The 24,295-nt window shown below is 38.0% G+C and overlaps 1 protein-coding gene across 4 annotated transcripts in view; it reads left to right on the forward strand.

The window, feature by feature from the left end:
• The window catches only part of PTPRM (protein tyrosine phosphatase receptor type M), a 796,148-nt gene that overhangs the window by 388,909 nt on the left and 382,944 nt on the right, over positions 1 to 24,295 (forward strand). For all 4 annotated transcript variants that reach the window (XM_054694205.1, XM_054694203.1, XM_037508822.2 and 1 more), the window contains exons 6-7: positions 1,521 to 1,695; positions 8,227 to 8,520. In XM_054694205.1, coding sequence (XP_054550180.1) covers positions 1,521 to 1,695; positions 8,227 to 8,520 — 469 coding nt within the window. The remainder of the gene's footprint in view (positions 1 to 1,520; positions 1,696 to 8,226; positions 8,521 to 24,295) is intronic.

The following is a 24,295-nucleotide window of genomic DNA, read 5'->3' on the forward strand; positions in this document are numbered from 1 at the left end:
GTAAAATCACTTTGAAGTTAGGTTGGACACACTGGTCGGCCTAACTCCCAAACTCATGTCCATTAAGACACACTGTCAAAAAAAGTCACATATGAAAGGCTTTTAAAAAACTTTGCATAATGTAAATCACAAAGTAATATAGATGAGTTTTACTGTTTTATAATAGAGCATTTTCATACTTACAAATGCAAACAAATTTCTAGAGTCTGCAAGTCCCTACTAAACTTTTAGTTCAATTGGCTGTCTTAACTTCATCCAAAGCCTCTAGTTCTTTCGCACCACCTAGTTTTGCTAAAGTGTTTCCTCTGATAATAATGTCCATCCTCTCTCATCCACCTCCATTGTCTGGCTAGCTCTTACTCACTCTTCATATATCAAATCCAATTTTGAGATCTCAAATCTCAAACTCACCTTCTATAGCCAAGCTCTCTAAAGTTGGATTTCTCCAGTCACCCGAGCTTTCCCTTCACCAGAGTGCCACCATTTGTAATTATGTTTTTAGTTAAAGCCTAAACTTTCAAATAATTGATGCCCCAGTGAAACAGCAACCGCTTTTGTGGTGTTTGCTGTTGTGACCCTTGTCTCATACCACAGTGATTAACAGGTGGTTGACACCGTGTAAATGGTTAAATGGTTGCTGGGTCAGTAAGTCAACATAGTGCTGGTGTCATGCATTAACCTTAAGGTCTTTGCCCGTTATTTTTTGCTTATTACAAATCCATGGCAGGATAGCCCACTTCCTAATAATTATAATCTGTAAGCTTCTTCTAAGGCTTTAAATTATTTAAAGCAAAAAAAAAATTTCCAAGTGTGCATAAATAAAGATTGACTTCATGTTATCAGGGATAGTGTGAGACAAAGCTACCCCAATGATGGAGCCTGCTTTATGTGGCCCTGGGGCTGGGATGTGGAGAGAACTTTCCTTATAACATTTCAGTGTCAGGTAATATCGAACATCTACTTCTGCATGGCTTCTGTACATCCAGGAGGAATATCAGAAAGCTTGGACTTGGGTCCAGACCTGTTTGGTAGGAAATGCGCTAATTATACCTACTGACTTTTTAAATGTTATTCTCGATGAATTGTTTATTTGTTCACATGTAAAATGAGGTCATTGAGAGGGTAGTGTGTGAGTTAGTTTTGTTTCCTAGCCAAACACAAAAACAGAAAGTATTATGAAAAGACTAAATGTTGTTGGTATGGGAGCAAGATACAGAACTCTTCCATATGCTTTCTCTTTCTTCTGTTCAGCTAATTTAACATAATTAATATCTTGAAGGGCAAAAAAAAAAGACATTTTTGCACATTTAATTTTGCCTCCCTCAATCTTGAAAGTGTTGATCATGGCAGAATTTCAGTTTCCTGGCCAGCTGTTCTTGTGGAACAAGAGCCCAAGGGTAATAAACAACTAAAAAAGATTTGCATAGAAGTAACATGAATAATAGCCATCAGGTGTCTTGCTATTTTGATATGACAGCTGATTTTATCTCTTTTTATCTTCCCTATCCCTGTTCATCCAGGGCATTGATGTACGAGATGCTCCTCTGAAGGAAATAAAGGTGACTAATCTACGACGGTTCATAGCTTGGTTTAATGTTGTGAACACGACGAAACGAGATGCTGGAAAATACCGCTGCATGATTCGCACAGAAGGAGGGGTTGGAATATCAAACTATGCAGAACTGGTAGTTAAAGGTATCAAATGTATTTTATACCCCTAAAGAGTCTATTGATGCTACACATTAGATGTCCGTGACTTCATTTTTTGTTTAGCGCTCAAACATATCCTTGTCTGCTTCTGAACAGCAGCAGTTTGGTGACAGGCTATATTGATGGATTGCATTTTAAGTACAAAATTTGCACCTAAGGGATATTTTTGAAAAATGTGCTTTATTTATATTGGTTTAGTTGTGTACAAAGCAATGAATGTACTCTTGGCAAGTTCTTCCGCCAACTCCTTATACAGAGATTACAACCTATAATTTTTTTTTGAGAAATGAAGTTTTTTTTTACTGATAGAAAATCACTTAAAATGCAAATATTCACCAGCCAGGGTGTTTACGATAGCAGGATGGTTAATAAAATGAAGCAGTGTCGGTATAAAAATGCTCAGTCATATCACACAAGCCATATTGATATCACTGAGTTAACATTCATAATGTTCCAGTTAGGACTATTATTATATTTTGCATGACTGAAAAAATTGAGTCATTATATAAATGAAGGAGGAGGGGTGAGAGAAAAATGATAGGGGGAATAAGTTTCCTTTTGCCGCTTTAATGTTTTTTGTGTGGGCTGAGTAGTTTATAGTATTAAACTGCTAAGGCAATTCTCTGTCCTACAGTGAATACTTTGGATTTTTAAATGTACCATAAGGCCTTTTTAGACAAAAGTGGCAGGCTATTGCTATTTCATCTTAGGAGATCAAAATGATGCCTGCTTTTAAAAACTTTTCCCCTGCATTTGTTAAATGTGGAGCATAAAATTGATCTCTTTTGAATGGCCTATTCCTTTTGTCAGCAGATTTCTCTGTGCAGACAGTTTTAAGCTACAGGGCTCAAAACCTGGAACTAACTGTGTGGGCATGGACAGTGGCTTGCCTTCCCTGTGCTTCTGTTTTCTCAAATATAAAGCACATATAATAATATCACCTTCCTGTATTTCCAGGAGGCCCAAATGTGGTAAGTATATGAAGGGAACTTAGGACAGTGTGCATCTTAAGCAGCCCATACCTGTTCAGGCCAAGATGAGGAGGAGAAAGGTTAGGGGAGGAGGAGTTGAAGAAGGAAGGAGAGGAAGGTGAGGAAGGGCTGACTAATTCTTTCTCTGCTCCAGCACACTGGTAGTCTTCTCTTGGAAAACACTTGAGTACTATCTTTCTAAATTTTCAGAATTATTAATCCCAGCCCACCTACTGTCCCCTCCCCTTCATCACACCCATATTGAATCACAATTTCTGCTATAACATCTTTAGGTGATATCTGCATATGTTTCTATAGTGAAATCATGGCCCCCTTATTAGTCATGCCTGCTTAGTGAGAAAAGTGTTTATTGGTGATTGTACCCCAAGGAGTACTCACTGCAGCAATGACTACTGTCCAGGGTAAACAAGCACACGTCAAAATAGCCACTTAGATATTTTGCCCCATCAATTTTTTTAAAAAGATTTATTTATTTATCCATACAAGCACTGGGTACCGTCACAAGCGCAGGAGGGTGAGAGAATTCACCAGAGACAGAGCAGGCAACAGAACAGGCAGAGTGACGAAATACACTGATGAGGGGAGCAGCGGGCGCGGCAGGAGAGGTCTGCCTCACCATATGGGACCCTCGCCAGCGGCCGGAGATCAAACCCGCACTGCAGAGGCTGCGGGCAGCTTTGCAGCCCAGTGCTCAACCGCTGTGCCACCAGGAGAAGCCCCCCATCAAATTCTTATGCCTTTAGTCTGTCTGGCTATTATTTGAATTTAGGTTTAGTATTTATAAGACTAGGGTCAAAATAAGGGGGGGTGCAATTGTATGGGCAATATTACCAAAATGAAAATGCATACACTGTGCAAAAATGAAAAATGATGTAAGAATTATATAAAATAAAAATTAAAAAATAATAATTATAAAAAATAAATAAATAAAAAGATCCCCAAATAATTGCTGGAGAGAATGGGGAGAAAAAGGAACCCTGTTACACTATTGGTGGGAAGGTGAACTGATGAAACCATATGGAAACCAATCTGGATTAACCTTAAAAATTTTAAAATAGAAAAAACATACAACCTCGCCATCACATTCTTGGGCATGTATCCGCAGAATATACGGTATCAACAAAAAAACACATAGAAAGCACATGTTCTACAATACTCACAGCAGCATTCCTTACGATAGCTAGGATAAGGAAATAACCTAAAATCTCCTTCAATGGATGAATGGATCAAAACGATGTGGTTAGTACTTACCATGGAATTTTCCATAGCCACAGGAAAGGATGAAATGCAGCCATTTTCAACAAAATGGAGGGACTTTTTAAAGTATGTCAGATGATAAAAAACAAATATAAGACATTCATATAAAAGAGAATTCAACAAAGAAAAACAATTTCAAAAACTAGTGGACATCAACAAACATCCTTAATAGATGTTTAATAGAGATTAATAAAGGGGGTGAAGGAAAGGGACAAGGGCACAAAAGGGATGGTGTGGGGAGGGAAAAAACAATAATATTTATAAGAAAACTCAAACTCTTCATAGTTTTGCTCACCCTACCCTGAAGAAGGCTCCCTGGGAATTGAGATGTCACAATGCAGAAAATGGACACCATTTACCAGCAAAACCATAGGGCAGCCCGTATGTTCCCAGGACTGTGCTCATTACTATCAGTCATGTGTGTTTTCATTTTAGTTCAGCTCTTTGTGATCGGTGTTCCTTTCCTGACTTGTAATTGCAACGCTGCTCTCTGGCGAGCAGTCACTGCCGTGTTCTGAAGGCATCATGCTTCCTGACCTTTATGGGGCAGATCTAGTAACTTCTCTAAAAATAGCCTCTATGGAAGTTACTTTTTTGGGATTTATGATAAAATCACAAATGTCTACTCTTCCAGAACAACATAAACATAAAGAACCCTCGAGTTTCTTACATTTACACTGCACGTTTTCCTATCTATGACAACATGGAGTGAATTGACTCATTGTGATAAAAGTGTGCTGACCTCTCTTTCCCTCTCTGCACAATGCCGAGCTAGTGACAGGTGCCTGACAGTTATGTCTCCAATCTATACCTTGTCTTTTCTCCATTTCTACTCTTATGGCCATTTTTGGCCTTTAATTTATTTTATAAATGAGATAATATGTTGGATTCTAGTAACATAATAAAATATTGCCTTACAACAATTACTATAAAAAATACAATGGCATTTTTTTTTTATTTTATTTTATTTTATTTATTTATACAAGCACTGGGTACAGTCAGAAGCGCGGGAAGGTGAGAGAATTCACCAGAGTCAGAGCAGGGAGCAGAGCAGACAGAAGGACCGAAGTACACTGCTGAGGGGAGCAGCGGGCGGCAGGAGAGGTCTGCGCGCCGTGTGGGACCCTCCTCTGGTGGCCGGGGAGCAGCCGGGGATCGAACCGGCGTCGCAGAGGCTGCGGGCAGCTTCGCAACCCAGCGCTCAATCGTTGCGCCACCGGGGAGGCCCACAATGGCATTTTTAAGTGGCATATATATAACTTAACACATTTTATCATACATATAACATTTGGAATACTGTTTTTTTTATCTTTTATTATTTATTTGGTTTTTAAATATTTATTTATTTGTGCATACAAGAACTGGGGTACAGGCCAGAGGTGTGAGGGGTGAGAGGATTCACCAGAGAAAGAGTGGGGAACAGAACAGGCAGACTGACTGAAATACAATGCTGAGGGGAGCAGCGGGCGAGTCAGGAGAGGTCTGCTATGTTATGTGGGTAGCTCTCTGGCTGGAAATTGAACTCGTGCTGCAGTGGCTGTGGATAGCTTCATAGGTTATGTCTTAATCCCTTGTGCCACCAGGGAGGACCTGGAGTATATTTTTTTAAATGGGAAAAACTAATGAGCATAGAGTTCATACCATTCTTAAGGTCATAAATTGGTTTGATGCCAGCTCGCCATATGAGTTCGCATTATTTAGTTGTTTAACTATCACTCTTATTAATGTTTACCACTGCTTTTTTTCATTAATGATGTGAAATATTCCATGTAATTTCCATAATACATGAGTAAATGTGTATATATATGATGTCTAATATACATATATGTACATTTATATACAGTATCATCTTTAGTTACATGCACTGTATATTAGACATCACATATGCCTATCAGTTAGATATATGTCTGTGTCTATAGCTACATGTAATTAAATTCTCTCATTGCTGGGTTCATTTTAAATTACCTTCTGGTCCTTTCACTTTCACTGGAATTAAATACTTTAAATTGCTTTTTATTACTCAGTATATAGATTGAGTTCCTTCACTTTGGGAAAATTTATTCAAAATTTAAATATTCCCTGACTCATATTGATTCTTCAAGAACCCAAAAGTCCTTTTGAATGTTTGTCTCAATTATTTCCAGGTTCTAACTGAATCTTTTATATATTTGATACCTCTCTTAATGGGGAGTTAAGAGAGAAAATATTCTCAGCACAAATAGGCGTTAAAGTCATGTCTATTTAAGGACACTAGTAACAATATCCTAAATGAAATAGTGTGCTCACTAACATTTTTGGCCTTGCCCCTGAGTTGCATTTTGAGTGGCAGTTCAGCAACCCCTGCTGGCATTTGCAACTTCAAAGTAATTAACTGTTCTTTCAGCCTGGCTACATGGATGCCTTAGGATGTACTCTAAAATGCCTATTTCATGTCTTGATTCAAGTAATCACCTAATGAAACAAATTGATGTTATATCATTATGAGTTGCATCACAACTATTTAAAGAAATTAAGAATTAGCACAGAGTTGTAATTTATAATCAATAGGAACAATATTTTAATAAATGTACATTAAATTTATCTTCCTTCAAATGAAATTCATCTTTTCCTATCTTATATTGACTCAATCTCATGAGATTTCCCCAACTGTTTTTAAATGTCTGTATGACTTAACTCACCTTGAATATAGAAAAAAACATAGATGCCCCAACACAACAAAGGAAACTGATATTGATCTTTTAGTTGGCCTAGGGATTCACCTGGTAACATCTCAGGGGTTCATGGTGAGATGGTATTACTTGCCCTGAAGTTCTTTTCAGCAGGAAAAATGAGTGTGATCTGTCGGCTGTGTCCACCATGGAGGGGATAGAATTACAGCATGTACAATAACACATGACAGAAAAGAGCATAGCAGTGGCACAGGGGTTGAGCATGGGCTGCGAAGCTGCCTGCAGCCTCTGCAGCGCCGGTGAGATCCCCGGCCGCCAGCGAGGGTCCCAGATGGTGCAACAGACCTCTCCTGCCACACCCGCTGCTCCCCTTAGCAGTGTACTTCAGTCCTTCTGCCTGCTCTGCTCCCCGCTCTGGCTCTGGTGATTTCTCTCACCCTCCCATGCTTCTGACTATACCCAGTGCTTGTGTAAATAAATAAATAAATAAATATTTAAAAAAAAAAAGAAAAGAGCATAGCAGACCTTGTTTTCCAGGAATTTGTGTAACTGTATAAGGAGTTAAAAACAAAAATCCACCAAAAATACATAAGCAACCTGTAAAATATTCTTAATAAACATCAGTGGATTTTAAGTTTTTTCAGATGGGGACTCATCAAGATAAAAATTGTTTTCTCCATACACTTATTGCCTTTCCTAAGTGTGGTGCCACTCACAGTGCCACTGGCAGGTGGAATTACTTCACTGGGTGCCTGGAGAGCCATTCAGCTGATATCTACTGTACTAAGAATACTTCTTAAAACTAGGTTGTCCATCTTGCACTTCTCAGCCAGAGATGTGGGAAGTCAGTCTTGTGATTTAAACAAGAGAAACATTCTTGGGTTGTAAAGCGTGTTTGCTACGATGGCTTAGAGTTTTATCAAGTTGGGCATGCCCTGTACTTTGCTGCAGAGTCTCTTTCTGCTCACTGCTTTAATAAGTCTCATTACTGGAAGTTTCCTGAATGGCAGCTGTGGTGGCCTTTATTTTCCAGACTGCTCACTTCTCCTGTAGCTGAATAGGCCCATTGTGATAATTTTTGGGGAAATGAGTCATCCTGGAAATGCATTTATGATGAGATAAACTATAATTTTGGCCATGTTTTTTAAAATGGTGGTATCTTTAGAATATAAATAAGAAAACTGAATTTAATGATATGGATAACTAGCACTTTTAATGATTTTGGAGACTTTCTCAATAAGGAGGTTGACAGTGGAGTACTTCCTCGAACTTAAATACTGCCACTTGAGAGAACAGTAGCAAGTTACTCTTAGTGGGAGAATAAGAAACTCTTTTTATTCTGTGTAGCCAAGAAAAAATTAATTACATCCTGAGACAAATTTGAAGACACCTACTTGAACAAGCTTAGATTTTAATAGAGGGTTTGTTTCACAAATTGAATACAGTGAAAACCCTTACTAGCTTTTATTTTAACCTGAACAACATTCTCATCAATTCATACCTCAAGTGATCATGTATCTACATTTTAATAAATGGTATCTGATGAGCTCTTTTAAAACTGAAGGTCGAAGTTTCTGAGATGATGCTCTGTTTTTCAGAACCACCTGTCCCCATCGCCCCACCTCAGCTGGCCTCTGTGGGGGCAACCTACCTGTGGATACAACTCAATGCCAACTCGATCAATGGGGATGGGCCCATTGTGGCCCGAGAGGTGGAATATTGCACGGCAAGTGGGAGCTGGAATGACCGGCAGCCTGTGGATTCCACAAGTTATAAAATCGGGCACCTGGATCCAGACACTGAGTATGAGATTAGCGTGCTCCTCACCAGGCCCGGGGAAGGGGGCACTGGTTCTCCTGGGCCAGCTCTCAGAACAAGAACAAAGTGTGCCGGTGAGTATGGGAAACTGTCTTTCTGGTGCTGACCTAGAGCATCACTGTTTGCAGGTGGCTGTTGGGCTTCCCCAGCTCTGTCAGCATCTGTTACATGCACAAGAATACGTCCTTTGCCCTGACTGAGGCCTTTGCACTTCTGGTCCTCCAAGCTTGGACTCTGTCAGGCAGCCTCCACTACCTTTCCCCTATTATTAATGTATACCTGCCTACGAGTAGCACATAGTTCATATAGAAACTGCCCTAAAGTTGACAAAAACTGTCTAATGTCTCCTCATAGGTTAATCCTCTCTCTTATCCTGGTCCCTTTTTTAACGTTCACATTTAATGTGCTTGTAGCCTGGAGGGGCTTTTAAATAATAATACCATCTTAGAGATAGCTTGAAAGCTATGTTTTTATTCATAGATATTTAATGGAGGGGCTGCTTGCCAATGCCATGGGGTCAGTTTGTAAAGTTAGCGAAGTGATTTGTGGGCTACATGCAGCATTTAAGTTCTTAGATTATAAAGTTCTAATTGACTGTGCTGAACCGTTCTGTGACTTAAATAAAAACAGGTTGATGGAGAGAGAAATGAAGAGACGTATAAAAATGAAAACCTGAAAAAAGTCCCATCAGAGGGTATATTATTTCTGTGTGGCTAGTATCAGGAAGTAGAGAGAAGTTATCTATTGGGATACTAAAGGGATCTTTCATGATTTAAATGAAGATGCCCAGCATTAAATTGTGGGTTGAGGTGAGGAGATTCCATAAATTTTTATGGTGTTAACTGAATCTTCAGCTAGCATTTTTAAAGAAGATACTTATCAATATGTTGCATTTCTTTTTCAAGTTTTGAAAGTACTGAGAGCACAGACTGACTCTGGTAAAGAAATGATTAAATTTTAACGATCATGGCTGATTCAATTTTCATTCATAATTTGGAGTATGCTATTTCTACAAATTCAGAATTCATGGAAAAATCTGGATTTTTAAAAGGTGTTGTTAATAAAGGGAGCAGGGAACCTTTTCTCCTAAGGATCTATCTGTTGAGTGCAGCGATGTTTCTGCTTTGGCTTATATCCCAGAGCCCAGACGTGCATGCTTGTGGTTCTCTCTGTAGTCTCTGAAAAAGGAACCTTGCTCTGCACTACTGAGATGCTTAGGCCTAATGAGTGTTTCTAAGAAGAAAGAGTTTCATAGTCCTTTCACTTCTTTGCTTCTCTAAATCATGCCATCTTTTCTCTCTAGTTGAATAAAATGTATTTTTGTGAAATATTTTCTTACATTGTCTTTTGTAATGAAAATGATAGCTATGTATACATTTTATATATAATTTTACAATATAGGCATTGTTTTCAAATTTGTTACTTACTTTATAACTACCTTGTGAAGACTCCAGGGCTGCCACTGTGATCCCCTATTGCAGATGGGGAAATGGAAACCCACATGATCTGCCATCTTCTAAATATGTTCTATGAGAAATGTTGAGTGTTATTTCTCTTCATTGTCATTTTGAGGATTTATTTGGGGCGTGACAATATATATTTTCCTCTCTCTCCAAAAGAAGGGTAGACTTCCATTGTCTAGACTAGGGAGGGGATGCAATCTGTTTCATTCTAGTTACTAGCAATCCCACGAATATTTCTAGTTTTGTTCTTTTTTTTTTAACATATTTTGTGTTTTCTCTTGTTTTATGCCTGTGCATTTCAGCTGTTGGCACAATTACTGTATATATTTCCCATGAATATAATGCCTGCCTCTATTGCTGTTTTCAGCCCTTTTTTTGCTGTTGATGACATATAACTACACAATTCTCCAAGAGGCAGTGCACCTTTATAATAGATTAGCAGCCCTTGTTAAAAAATTAAAACTAATTTTGAATTTGTATTTGCATGTCAACTGTGACTTGAAAGATTAAACTTCACTTAGGCAGGGAAGCCTAAAGATAAAGCATTCTTTTCCTCAGAGTGTTTGGAATCCACGGTTGACACAATTCCTGGTGCATCGTGCACTGGCATTGAACATTTTTGAAGTAGCTGAAAGTGAACAAAACAAACTGAGGAAATGAGTTATGTTAGGAGAGAGAGAATACTGGAAATAAGGGGGGAGGGGCTTGTTGTTGGTGAGGAAATTGAAGTCCAATAAGATACTTTACTCTTTAGTTTTATCCTTTCTTGACAGGAGACTTTTGAGAAAATCTGCAGGTAAGACTGATGATCACTATTGGTGAACAGTGTGAAATTGTGGAAATTATGCTGAGTTATCAGTAAGAAGACAGGTCTGTGAAGTATAGGCTGAACCATTTGATAGCAAGCCCAAGTTGTTCCTCAGGTGGTTTGTGAGTATCTAACTTCATGAAGAACAAGTTGTGGATCCCATTCCTGTGAGAGACTGTAAGCATTGTATAGAATAGATGGAACATGTTCTAGGCCCAGCTTGAACAATGGAAAAATTTACCACTGTGGTAAGCAGTAGAGATAATTTTGCATTCATTCTGTATGGTTTTAAAAGCCAAGAGTACTAGTTTGGGGCTCTAATGATAAAATTTAACAACAGCATATATGAAAAAAGTTTGAGGATTTGGCTTAAATATATATGCATCCACATGTGATCTGTATTATAGTAATCACTCTGTAATGCTATTCCCTCACTGTTTCCCTCCCACACAAAAAAAATATTTTTTTTTTTAAATAATAAATTTTATTTTTATATTCCCCATACAATTGCAGCCCCCCCATTCTGACCCCAATCCCTCCCCTCCCACCCCCGCCCCCCAAAAAGTGTCTCTGGTTCATAGTTTTTTGTTGATTTTGATTTTCACTTTCTTATAGTTATTCATTTTCTTGGTCCCTTATTTAAGTTTTCTAGATTCCTGCTATGAGTGAGACCATCCGGTATTTTTCTTTTTCTTTTTGGCTTATTTCGCTGAGCATGATCCCTTCCAGCGCCATCCATGTTGCTGCAAATTGCATGTGTTTATCTTTTTTGAATGCTGAGTAATATTCCATGGTATATATGTACCACATCATCTTGATCCAGTCATCTATTTTTGGGCATTTGGGCTGTTTCCAAAGCTTAGCTATTGTAAACAGTGCTGCAATAAACATAGGGGTGCAGGTGTTCTTTGGAATTGATGTTTCTGTGTCCTTTGGGTAAATACCTAGGAGTGGAATTGCTGGATCATATGGAAGCTCTATGTTTAGTAGGTCCAGAAATCTCCACACAGCTCTCCATAGTGGTTGAACCAGTTTGCACTCCCACCAACAGTGCAGGAGAGTTCCTTTTTCTCCACACCCTCGCCAACATTTGTTGTTGCTAGTTTTTTTAATATGTGCCATTCTCACTGGTGTAAGATGGTATCTCATGGTAGTTTTGATTTGCATTTCCCTGATGACAAGTGATGTTGAACATGTTTTCATATGCCTGTTGGCCATTCGCATTTCCTCTTCAGAGAAGTTTCTTTTTAGCTCTTCTGCCCATTTTTTGACTGGATTATTTTCTTTGTTGTTGTTAAGTCTCATCAGCTCTTTGCAGATTTTTGTGATCAATCCTTTATCATTAGTGTTGGGTGCAAAAATGTTCTCCCAGTTGGTGGGGTTTCTCTTTGTTTTTGTTATTGTCTCTTTTGCTGTGCAGAAGCTCTTTAATTTGATGTAGTCCCAGCTGTTTATCTTTGCCTTCACTCTCACTGCTTTGGGTGATGTGTCTGTAAAGATGTCTTTTATGTGCAAATCACGTAGCGTTTCGCCTATATTTCCTTCTATATATTTTATGGTTTCAGGTCTTATGTCTAGTTCTTTAATCCATTTTGAGTTGATTTTTGTGTATGGTGTGAGGTAGTGGTCAAGCTTCATTCTTTTGCATGTAGCGACCCAGTTTTCCCAGCACCATTTATTGAACAAACTCTCTTTGCTCCAATGCATAGTCTTTGCTCCTTTGTCAAAGATTAGTTGACCATAAATCTGCCACACAAAAAAATATTTAAAACAACTAGTGTAATCCTAGGTTGCATTAAGAAAGCAAAATTCCCATGTTGAAGGAAGTCTTACCCTACCAGTGCTAGTTAAGTTCCCTCTAATTATCTCACTTAATTCTGGATCCTGCATTTTAAGAACAAACACACATATAGATTATGTTCAAGATACTGGGATAGCACCCAGGAGAGGAAAGGGCCTGGCAACTTGCTCAACCAGTGAGAACTGATGGGAAGAACTGAGGGTGGTTATGGGGAGAAACAGGGTGTCCATGTAAATTTGACAGCAGCTGATGCATGAATAATGAATTTCCCAATGGTCATTCAAGGAGAACCTAATAGGAAGGAAGGTGATTTCTGTGTTTTGATGAGCACTGGGCTAGTTGGACCTGAAGATCCTCAATACGTAGTTTCTATAATTCCTATATTGGTCTCTTTTTAATGAAATGATCTGTCATATATATCTAACCTGAAAGTCTTTGAGTTTCATTTTTATTTTATTTATGTTGCCTTATTTATTGTGCTTTCAAATCCTACTCTTCAGGCCAGTGGAGGCATGTGACGACATTTGCAAAAATCTGTGCAAAAGCAAGGAAAATTGTGAGGTTTTAATAATGCTAACCAGATTAAGCTTGCAGGACCAGACTCTTATTCTGAGATTTCTTCCCTGACTTGTATTCCAAAATGTCCCTTGATGAAATGATGATGCCAGTAGGTGCTAGAACCAGAGTGAGTGTTGGACACACAAGCCCTTGGACCACACTGCCAGATTTGAGTTGACTCTGCCTGGAGCTAGAGATGTGATTGTGGGAAAGCTGCTTACCTTCCCCCAGCCTCTGTTGCATTATCTATAAAATGGATGGTAATAACATGTACCTTGCAATGTGACTGTGAGTCTAAATGAACTTATGCATTTAAGGTACCTAGAACAGACGCTTACATAGAGCAAGTGATCAATAAAAATTAACTGCCTCTAATTTTTTGGCCTCTTTTACCATTTTCTTTCCAAACTATTAGATGTTGCTAACTTGGTTTCATTACCCTAGATTATTTCTCTGCTAAATTGAACATCTGAGGACCACTATTTTATCTTATGGTCTCATAGAATTCCCTGCAATTGAGCATTGCATTCATGACAGACATTGTCTCATTTCTTCTATTGCATCTGTTTCATTTGGACACACTCTCTGTTTTCATATCTGTGCTGCACCAGTGAGACCTATCCCATCATGTTTCCGTGACACCTATGAAACTTTATTTTGCTTCTTGCATTAAAATGGCAGTATCACTATTTATTGCCTGTCTCTGTGCAATGGAATTTATTTTCAGTGTGTGGCTTATAGATACAATCTCATTATCTGGTCAGATTTCTTTCAAGAGTTGTACTGTAGCACATTTTCAAAGCTCTTGCTTATTATGCTTCTGAAAATTATGTTCAAATATATGCACAGACTCTCATGTGTGGCCTTCATCAAATCACTTAGCTTCTCTAATGCTCTATCCCCTCTCTCAGTAGGGGCAGTGACACCTGCTCTGATTATAATAAAGTTGTTTTTGAAGATCAGGACAGATAGTATTAATAAAAGTGTTTTATAAATGATAAAAAGTTCTGCCTATTGTGGGTATTTTTTGATAAATGATTATAGCCAAGAGTTAGTTTCAAGATTTATACACATATATAGTTATTTTCCAACTCAGCTACAGTTGGGTACCCTCAGAGACTTGAAATTAGTATCCAGTTAAGCAAAATGCAATTTAGTTTGTGTTTTCTAATATATCTTATATTTTTATAATTATGAGCAGCCTGTTATCACAAACCATTAAGTTGTAGGAAAAAGAGAAATGGGTGATGCTGTTAGATTAATTTCCACAGTGGACTTTTTATGTGTTTTATTTTGGGGTATTGCTTTTATGTATCCTAGTTATTGTTTAACTGTGGTTAAGTGACTTGCTAATAACTGGCCTCAGGAGTTAAAGGAAAATGATGATAAACTAACGACTGAACAATTAAGTTTGGTGAGAGTGAAGAAAAGGAAAGGCTGGACTGAATGAACTGTGTTCTTTGAAGTTAATACAACTAAATTCTTGGGAAAGCATTATTGCACCTTAAAAAAATTATTCACAAGATAATGAGTAATCTTATATGCAAAGCACTTTCAAATCCTTGAGGGCAGAGTAACAAAATAAGATTCTACCTGCAGAGCTGATAGATTGGGAGCTTCAGAGGGAGGAAATGTATATGACAATATACAGATTTGCATGCATATCTAATATGATGAGTTCATGACAAAAAATAGAGAAAGAGAATGGACAGGCAGGTTTTTGTTTTAATTCCACTAAATCATATACAGTGTTGAAAACCAATTTAAAAATTGTTACAGAAAAGAAAATATTCTGAATTCTAAGATTGTTTCTCAACAGTCTGGGAGGTTAATATTCTCTATAATATAAATTATAAAATCACATTGAGGAAAAGTTGAAGTAAACTATCATGATGCCTTGTAAAGTTATTATTTTGCATTTGAAACTTTTATGTAAACATGCACACATGGAAAGAATTTTTGTTTTCATTGTGGTAAAATACAGGTAACACAAAATTTACCATTTTCAACATTTCTGAATGTACAATTCAGTGTACATTTAAATGGATGCAACCAATCTCCGTATCTTTTTCATCATGCAAAATTAGAAGTGCATTAAAAGGTAACTCCTCAGCCTCTTCTCTCCCCAGGCCTTGGCAGCCACCATTCTACATTCTGTTTCTATGAATTTAACTGCTCTAAGCACCACATAGAATTAGAATCATGTAATATTTGGCTTTTGTGTTGGCTTATTTCTTTTAGCATTATATTCTTAAGATCCATCCATATTATAACATATGTGAATACACCTTTTTTAATTACTATGAAAATTTTGCTCTGTATGTTTAGTTTATGTGATTCTTAGTAACCTATTTTGAGACTTTAAGCAATGACTCTGGTTTTGATTAAATTAATAATTCTCAAATCTAAAAATGCTTCATAGTAATTAATGACTTATGGAAATCTTGCATGCTAATGCAAGTAGTATGCTGAGTTTCTGGGGAGTCAAAGAACAAGCAAGCTCCCCAGAAGTGCTGTGTATAAGTATAGTAAGGTGTAGCAAACCCTTCTGTAGCCAGCCTTCTGTTTGTCAAAAATGAAGAATATATGTGAAATCAAAGTTATTTTTGTTTTTATAATGTACCATTCTTTTATATTAGTAAGGTACATTTTTTAAAGATTTATTTATTTATTGCATACAAGAACAGAGGTGTAGGCCAGAGATATGGGGGGGTGAGAGGATTCACCAGAGACAAGAGTGGGGAGTAGAACAGGAGGATTGACTAAAATACAATGCTGAGGGGAGCAGCAGGCAAGACAGGAGAGGTCTGATGTGCCATGTAGGTTAGCTCCCTGGCCAGAGATCAAACTCATGTTGTAGTAGCTGGTGATAGATTGTTAGTGTTGTGTCTTTAACCCCTGTGTCACAGGGAGGCCCCAGTAAGGTACTTTATTTTTTTAAGATTTGTTTATTTATATAAGCACTGGGTACAGGCAGAAGTGCGGGAAGGTGAGAGAATTCACCAGAGCCAGAGCGGGGAGCAGAACAAGCACACCAAAGAAGTACACTGCTGAGGGTAGCAGCAGGTGGCAGGAGAGGTCTGCGCACCATGTGGGACCCTCACCCAGCAGCTGGGGATCGAACCTGCGCTGCAGAGGCTGTGGGCAGCTTCGCAACCCATCGCTCAACTGCTGCGCCACTGTGGAGGCCCAGTAAGGTACATTTTTATACCTATTTGCAAGCAGTATTTATTTTTCTTATATATACCTACTTAGAATCTTTTATATAACTATTATAAAACACTTTGAATATTTATTGTATTGAAATTATTTCTGGTCTACTCAGTTGCTTCTCTAACCTGCAGTTACAGCTATCTTTTCTGTAGTACTTTCAGAGACACAAGATGTGAAACATGATTTTCATCTACTTCAAGTCACTTTCCTTTTCTGTGACTGAATTTGTGCCCAACCCACTATGGTGTTTGCATTTTCCGATTGATGAACTCGTGCATACTTGAGCAAGGATCAGCAGTTTGTCTCGGCAGAGACCCAGCATACCTACCTATCGGATGTTCTTCTAAACTCAGATTTAAAGTTCTCTGCTGTCTGGTATCATGTGTCCTAAGAATGTCTCCTACTGTGCTTTATGTAATGGCATGCTCTGTCTGTTGTGTCAGGTCCCATCTAAAAGTGATGAGATTTCGGTTAATATTGGCTTTGAAATAGTAATTCCTCATGTTCGCAAAATGCAGCACTGGAGTGACTAATTTTAAATACACCTGAATTAATAGTTCTAGGTTTCTTGCCAAAGGAACTTTAGATGAAGCCCAAATTGTGTAATGTCTGCATTGCACTGAAAGCCAGTCTCTTTGTATCTATTTATTTATTATTCTGAGTTACTGTTGTGAGGAGTAACAATAATTCAGGTTGAATTTGAGCAGATCTGAAATTAAACCCTGACAGAGCCTGATTTGTTTTCTTCCTAAATCAAGATCAATCAGATGCATCTTTTTGTATAAAAGTTTCAGTAAATATGTCATCAGCATCACAATGTGTATTTGGCATTAGAGGGCTGACCCAGGGGGCACTGGGGAACAAGGTGGGAGGGTACCAGGCAGGAGTACATCTAAGATCTAACAATGGCTGTTATTCAGAATGCACATAAGCCAAAGACCTCATTGAATGGAACATAATTTATTTTTAATTTATTTACCAAGGAGAAAAATTGAAGTGTTCTAATTCTAAATCTAAAATGTCTCTGCCAAAAGGCAACATGTTTTTAATGCAGTCGAACAAATTGAACCATTAAGAACCTTTTTAAGTTACAAACATTAAAAAGGCATATTAAGTATCTTCCCCATCAACTGCAGATGTAAATACACTTTATTGATAACATTGCATTTATGTACAGAGCAGGAACATGGTAGCAGTGCAACATTATTATTATTACAATATGTTCAGTTCTTTTCTTACAAGTCTTCATGGCCCAGAAGCCTTGTAACACTTAAACCTCAAATCTTTCTGCCTTCAAACATTGATTCAGCACTTTCCTGGTGTCTGAACTCAAAGGCCATGGCATTGTGTGAACAGGTAGAACTACTTCAGCAATTCTGTATGAGAGGTTTGGAAACTCCTCTAAAAAACACCAGAAAAATAGAGATTGTAACTTCTGGAGTCATCCAGTACCTCTTAAAGTGATGTGACAGTTGCTGGAAGGTTTCAAGCACCCCCTTGTCTCAGAAGAATAAGCACACAAGCAGTACTTCTTTTAGGTGTCTTTTTGAAGTCTTTATTGGCAACTTCCTGTGTAGCTTTATATAAGCAGAGGAGTTAAAGGAAATTAAAAGAGCTGGGGACTGTCAGGCAGTGGCCTGTGGCCTAGCCCAGCCATGTCTCAGATGAGCCATTTAACACTGAAAATAATCACTAGGCTGTTCCAGCCGCATTGTGTACATCTGTCAATTAGGGGCTTGATTAAATCCCTTGATACAGTGCATTGATTCTCTCATTCCCTGTGTGTGTGGGTCAGGGGGGAGGTACATACATTCTCTCAGAGGGAATGTCATCCCTATTAGCATTAGACCCTAATTGAGCACCAACAACACTACGTAGAGAGATCCTCAGACCAATGAAATACTGGGGGATGCCTCTACTTCCTACAGAAGTACCTTCTAGAAAAAAAAGAAGACATCCGCAAAACCTTCCATGGATGTTTATTTTTTTTTAACACTTTTTTTTTTAAAGATTTATTTTATTTATTTATACAAGCACTGGGTACAGTCAGAAGCACTGGAGGGTGAGAGAATTTACCAGAGCCAGAGAGGAGAGCAGAACAGGTAGACCGACGAAATACACTGCTGAGGGGAGCAGCAGGCTGCAGGAGAGGTCTGCACGCCCATGTGGGACCCTTGCCAGTGGCCGGGGATCGAACCGGCGCTGCAGAGGCTGCTGCAGAGGCTGTGAGCAGCTTCACAACCCAGCACTCAACCGCTGCACCATCGGGGAAGCCCTTCCATGGATGTTTCCTAAAGAGGCCCTGGGTCATCGGGATTTTCCCCAGATCTCTTAAATATTTAACAAAAAATATATTCATAATGAAATTATTTTTATTAAAAAAATGCTTTAAATCCTTATCAAATTTATGCTGTAACAAAGTTGTATTTTATGATCACTATACAAATACTTAAAATGGACTGGGCTCCCTGAATAATCACTATGTATTGCACACTTATGTTTTTTGATAGTACTTGAGGCATAATTGACCATACTATATTATCATAGAGGTGTCTCATTTTCCCACTATCCTTGTGACTATTTGGACATAATTCACAGGAGACAATAAAAAATATTCTTAACTTCTTTCAATGTAAGATTGATTGATTTGGGGTGAGTGCAGGTTCTGACACAAATAGCTCACTTATACTTCTACAAAATACTTAAACCTAAGTTTCTTGACATAAGTTTCTAAACAAGTCTTAACCTAAGTAACAATTCTAAACCTGTTTCTTCATTTAGAATCCTAAACCATACTAAAAAGAGTAAAAACAAGTGCTAGTGAAGGCGTGGGGAAAAGTTGCCCAATAACTCTATTGATAAGAATGGAATGTACGCTGGTTCAGCCTCAGTGGAAAGCTGTGTGGAGGTTCCTCAAAAAATGGATCTGCCATATGGCCCAGCATTTCCACTCCGAGACATCTACCCAAATAACATAAAATCAAAAATTCAAAAGGAAACCTGCACTACTATGTTTATCGCAGCACTGTTTACAATAGCCAATAAATGGTCACAACCTAAGTGCCCTAAGCAGATGATTGGATCAAGAAGATGTGGTATATTCACACAATGGAATACAACTCAGCGATAAAAATAGATAAACCCATGCCATTTACATCAACATGGATGGAGCTGGAAGGGATTATGCTAAGGAAATTAAGCCAGAAGGAGAAAGATAAATACCAGATGGTGTCACTTGTATGTAGAATATAGAAAAACCAAACAAAGGGTCAAACAGCAACAAACATTAAAACCAATCCTTGAAAGCTGAGCAGAGATCTGAAACTTTTAAGTGTTGGGAAGGGATGAAAATGGGGGTGGGGGAGAGAACACAATAGACCTGGATAAGGTCTATGGATAATTTGGTGGTAGGAGAGCTATGGTGACTACACCCGAGGGGGGAAATCCTATACTGTGAAAACACTAGCAAGAATGTAAAACAATTGGACTTCAATAAAAATAAATTTTTTAAAAAGAATCCTAAACCTCAGTTTCTTAAAGTTCTGTTTGATTTTCTGTCAGTACCATCACTTTCTTCATAGAACTACTGAGAGAATTAAATGTGCTAATGCATGAAAATAGTTAGCAGAATACTTAGATCACCTGGTGCTCCCTGAATTCAAAGTAGGCTTTTGAGCAAGTTTTGATGGGTTTACAAAATTAATGAATTTGTTGCAACTGGACACAGCGTCCAAAAGTACTTTTAACCTGAGTAGTTTGGGTTTTATTTTCACACACACACACACACACACACACACACACACACACACACACACACACACAGAGAGAGAGAGAGAGAGAGAATATCAAATTACAGTGTGTTTTTATTTAAGTAAAACAAAAATACATGTCCTCAAGATAATGACAAGAAATGATTGCATGTTTACTGGAAACTGGGAGAATGTTACATTTTAACTCCAGTGTTGTCACTGCCCCCACATAGTCCCTGAAGGGTGGCAAAAAGTAACTGAATGCTTTGTTCATTGTTATTCTGTGGTAGTGGGTATATTGCAATTATTAATGAGTTGATTAGTGGTTTTGATACTTTAACCCTTTGAGGTGTACTGCCCCGGACCCTAAAAACTCAAAGTTTGTCCAGAACATACAGAGCTTGACATCTGTAGTCTCATTAGAGCAGCAAGAAAGCCTAAGTATGGGTCTGAGGGTGTCCCAAGGGGACATTTTCCCCTTTACTCATTTACTTCAGAGTTACCTATATTTTGTGCCCCTGATCCAAAAGCAGAAAGAACCAGTCTCAGGGTGGCCTTTGCCTTTTGAACATTTTAGGATTCTTCCGTCATTCTCAGCCTACAAGTATGTCATATGTTTGTGCCTGCAACCTCAAACACAGCATGTCAAAACCCAACTTAAGTAATTTGGTAAGGCTTTTATCTTCAGCCTTACGTGTCCTGTGTGCTTCTATCCATTCTTGCCTTAGCAAGCTCAGGGTCATTCTCTTCTTAACAAACCAGCTCTCAGCTTATTTCTCCCCATTAATGCGGACAGGTAACTCATTGGAACAACTTTAGTAGCATTGGGCTTCCAATTAGAACTTACCTACTTCATATATAAAGATAATGCCGCTCCTGTTGTTAAAAACCAAATTAATAGGAGTACAATATATGAGAATAATAGCAACAGATCAAGAAAATGTTATGGTTTCTCAAAATTTTAATTTATGAAGGTTAACTGTGTTCCTTTGTGTGATATTTATAAAATTATACATTATAATAAAGTAAATTAATTTTAAGAATATAAAGAACTGGTAATTGCATTACCTATTAGAATAAATTGCAAGTGAACAGAAAGCTTTAAAAATGAATTATGCATATAAATGAAATTAAAACTACAAATACAAAAATTTTATTAGGAAGTATGGATACACCTATTATTTGAAAAAAGATAATAAAACTGTTTTTTATCAAAATTTTCCATCCATGTTATTACCCCTGTGGAATGAGTAATCGTGGTAATGTAATTATTCACGTGAAATATTTCTATTGACCAAATAATAATATTCCTTTAATATAGTTAGATCAGTGACTGTAGACACATATTTATAGTTTGGCATTGAAAATCTTTTCCAGAATAAATTATCCATAGATAATGTATTCAATACAGAGGTTAAAATATATTCCTGTTAAATAGATAGCTATTTCACTCTTCTTTAACTAGATTAATTGCTCTTAAGTTAGATCATGAATTCATCATAAATAACATTTTAATTATTAATGCTTATATCTTGTTGATCACCTATTTTAATTATTAAAGTCATAGAGGCCATATAAAAAAGCAAAAAAATACAAAAGTATATGATGAGAATTTCATACATTATATCTTTCTTTCAGTCCTTTGTCAGGGATTGTACTTTGGTGTTTATCTTATACGTCTCTCTGTGCTCATCTAGATAAAAAATATCAGTATATATCCTAGATATACTCTTTAAATAAGTCTGTAAAAATGAGATTATACTGTACATGTTATTCTGCAACTTAATTTCACAATAATTTGTCAGTGTTCTGTGAACATCCCGCTAGGTGCTAGAGTCTAGTGCACTGTATATTGATTGAGTAGTAGCTGTTATTCTGGAATGTGGATACCTAATTATTCAGTCACCCCCCTTTATTTTTTATTTTTTTTATTTTTTTATTATTTTTTAAAAGATTTATTTCTTTATACAAGAACTGGGGTACAGGCCAGATGCGTGGGAGGGTGAGAAGATTCACTGGAGACAGAGCGGGAAACAGAACAGGCAGACTGACTGTAATACACTGCTGAGGGGAGCAGCAGGCGAGACAGGAGAGGTCTGCCACACCATGTGGGACCCTCACCGGCTTACCGGGATCAAACCGGCGCTGCAGAGGCTGCGAACAGCTTCACAGTGCGGCACACAACCGCCTGAGCCACCAGGGAGACCCGCCCCCTTTGTTTTTTTAAAATGTTTGTTTATTTTTGCATAGAACTGGGTTGTAGACCAGAGTTTCAGGGGACAGAAGGCTGAGAAGTTTCACCAGAGACAGAGCCGGGAGCAGAACAGTTGGATCCACTGAAATATACTGTTAAGGGAAGCAGTGGGGCAAGATATGAGAGGTCTGCTGAGCCATGTGGGTTACTCCCTGGCCAGCAACACAAATGAGTAGCTTTCCCTCAGCAACATAGATTTCTAATTTATAAAGTTCTCCATTGGTTTGCAATGTAGATCACAGTGGTCTCTATTGGGTTGCAGTATTCACATTTACATGATGCAAAAGCTTGTAGTAATTCCCAGAAAAGTTGTAGGGAGATTCTAAACATAAACATAAGCATTAAGCAGAGAGGAACTTTACAAATGAAGTGTTAAATCAGTATATTTTGGTTGCAATTAATATAAAACCATCTTACACAGACCAACCCATAAGGACATGTATTAACTTGTAGTAAGAAGAAGTTCGTAGATAAGTCACACTTTACAGTTTGGTGACTTAGTGAATCAGTAATATTACCAGGGACATAAGTTCTTTCCAAATGTCCATTGCATTGACTTCAACCCTAAGCTGGTCCTTTTCATATGACCTTTTTTTGTTTTTTTTTTTGTTTGTTTGTTTTTAAAAGAGAAAGTCATTTTACTTTAACGAAAACTATCAATATCACCCAGATGAGAACTGTAAATTATTGGTTTATTTTTTATTAATTTGCATATAACCTTTTCATGTTTGTAAGTAGTAAAACATGCTTTGCTCAAACCTGGGAAAGGAGTGAAAAACATATTTCCCCAAACTTAGAATATAATTCTTTTCTTTCAGTCTGTTAAAGCAGTTAAGGACCAATGATACTAACCAGGAAATTTTTATGAACTGGTTGATTTTTCTACCCCATTCTCAAACTTTAATGTAATTTAATGAAATTAATGTACATGAAAATTACCTGAAGGCCTTCTTTAAAATAGATTCCTGGGCCTCCCCTGTGGCACAGCGGTTGAGTGCTGGGTTGCGAAGCTGCCCGCAGCCTCTGCACCGCGGGTTCGATCCCCGGCTGCTCCCCGGCCACCGGAGGAGGGTCCTGCATGGCGTGCAGACCTCCCCTCAGCAGTGTACTTCGGTCCTTCTGCCTGCTCTGCTCCCTGCTCTGGCTCTGGTGAATTATCTCACCCTCCCGCGCTTCTGACTGTACCCAGTGCTTGTATAAATAAATAAATAGATCTTTAAAAAATAAAAAAAATAATAATAAAATAGATTCCTGGGTTCTGTCCCAAAGTTTATGATTCCACAGATTTGAAGTTGACCTCAGAAATGTGTATTTCTAGCAAATGTCAAGTGATGCTGAGAACTACTGGCATCTAAGATGCACCCTTACTCTACACACTGTTAGAATGAGCAAAATCCAGAATGCTGACAGCCACACTTGCTAGTCAGGACACAGAGCAGCAGGGACTCTCATTCACTGCTGGTTGGAATGTCAAATGGCTCAAACACCTTGGGAGAAGTCTTGGTTGTTTCTTAACTAAACATGCTCTTAACAACATGAGCCAGCCATAGTGCTTCTTAGTATTTACCCAGAGTATTTGAAAACTTATGTCTGCAGGAAAAACTACACAAGATTTTTATAGCATTTTTTATTATTATTGCCAAAATTTGGAATCAACCAAGATGTCCCTCAGTAGGCTAAGAGACAGGTAAACCGTGGGGTATCCAGACGATGGAATATATTTAGCACTAAAAGAAAATGAGCTGTCAAGCTATGAAAAACATGGAGGAAATTTAAATGCATGCTACTGAGTGAAAGAGCCAGTCTGAAAAGGCTAAATACTAATATGACACCAACAATATGACATTCTAGAAAAAGGCAAAACTACAGGAACCATAAAAAGACCAGTGACCAGTGTTTGCCAGGAGTTAGAAGGGAGAGGAAGGGATGAGCAGGGAGAAAACAGGATTTTTAGGGCAGTGAAAGTATACTCTGTGATACTGTAAGTGATGAATCCCTGCTAT

This window comes from Talpa occidentalis, unplaced genomic scaffold, assembly GCF_014898055.3.
Source record: "Talpa occidentalis isolate TD23 unplaced genomic scaffold, MPIMG_talOcc4v2.1 talOcc4.13, whole genome shotgun sequence".
NCBI classification, from domain to species: domain Eukaryota; kingdom Metazoa; phylum Chordata; class Mammalia; order Eulipotyphla; family Talpidae; genus Talpa; species Talpa occidentalis.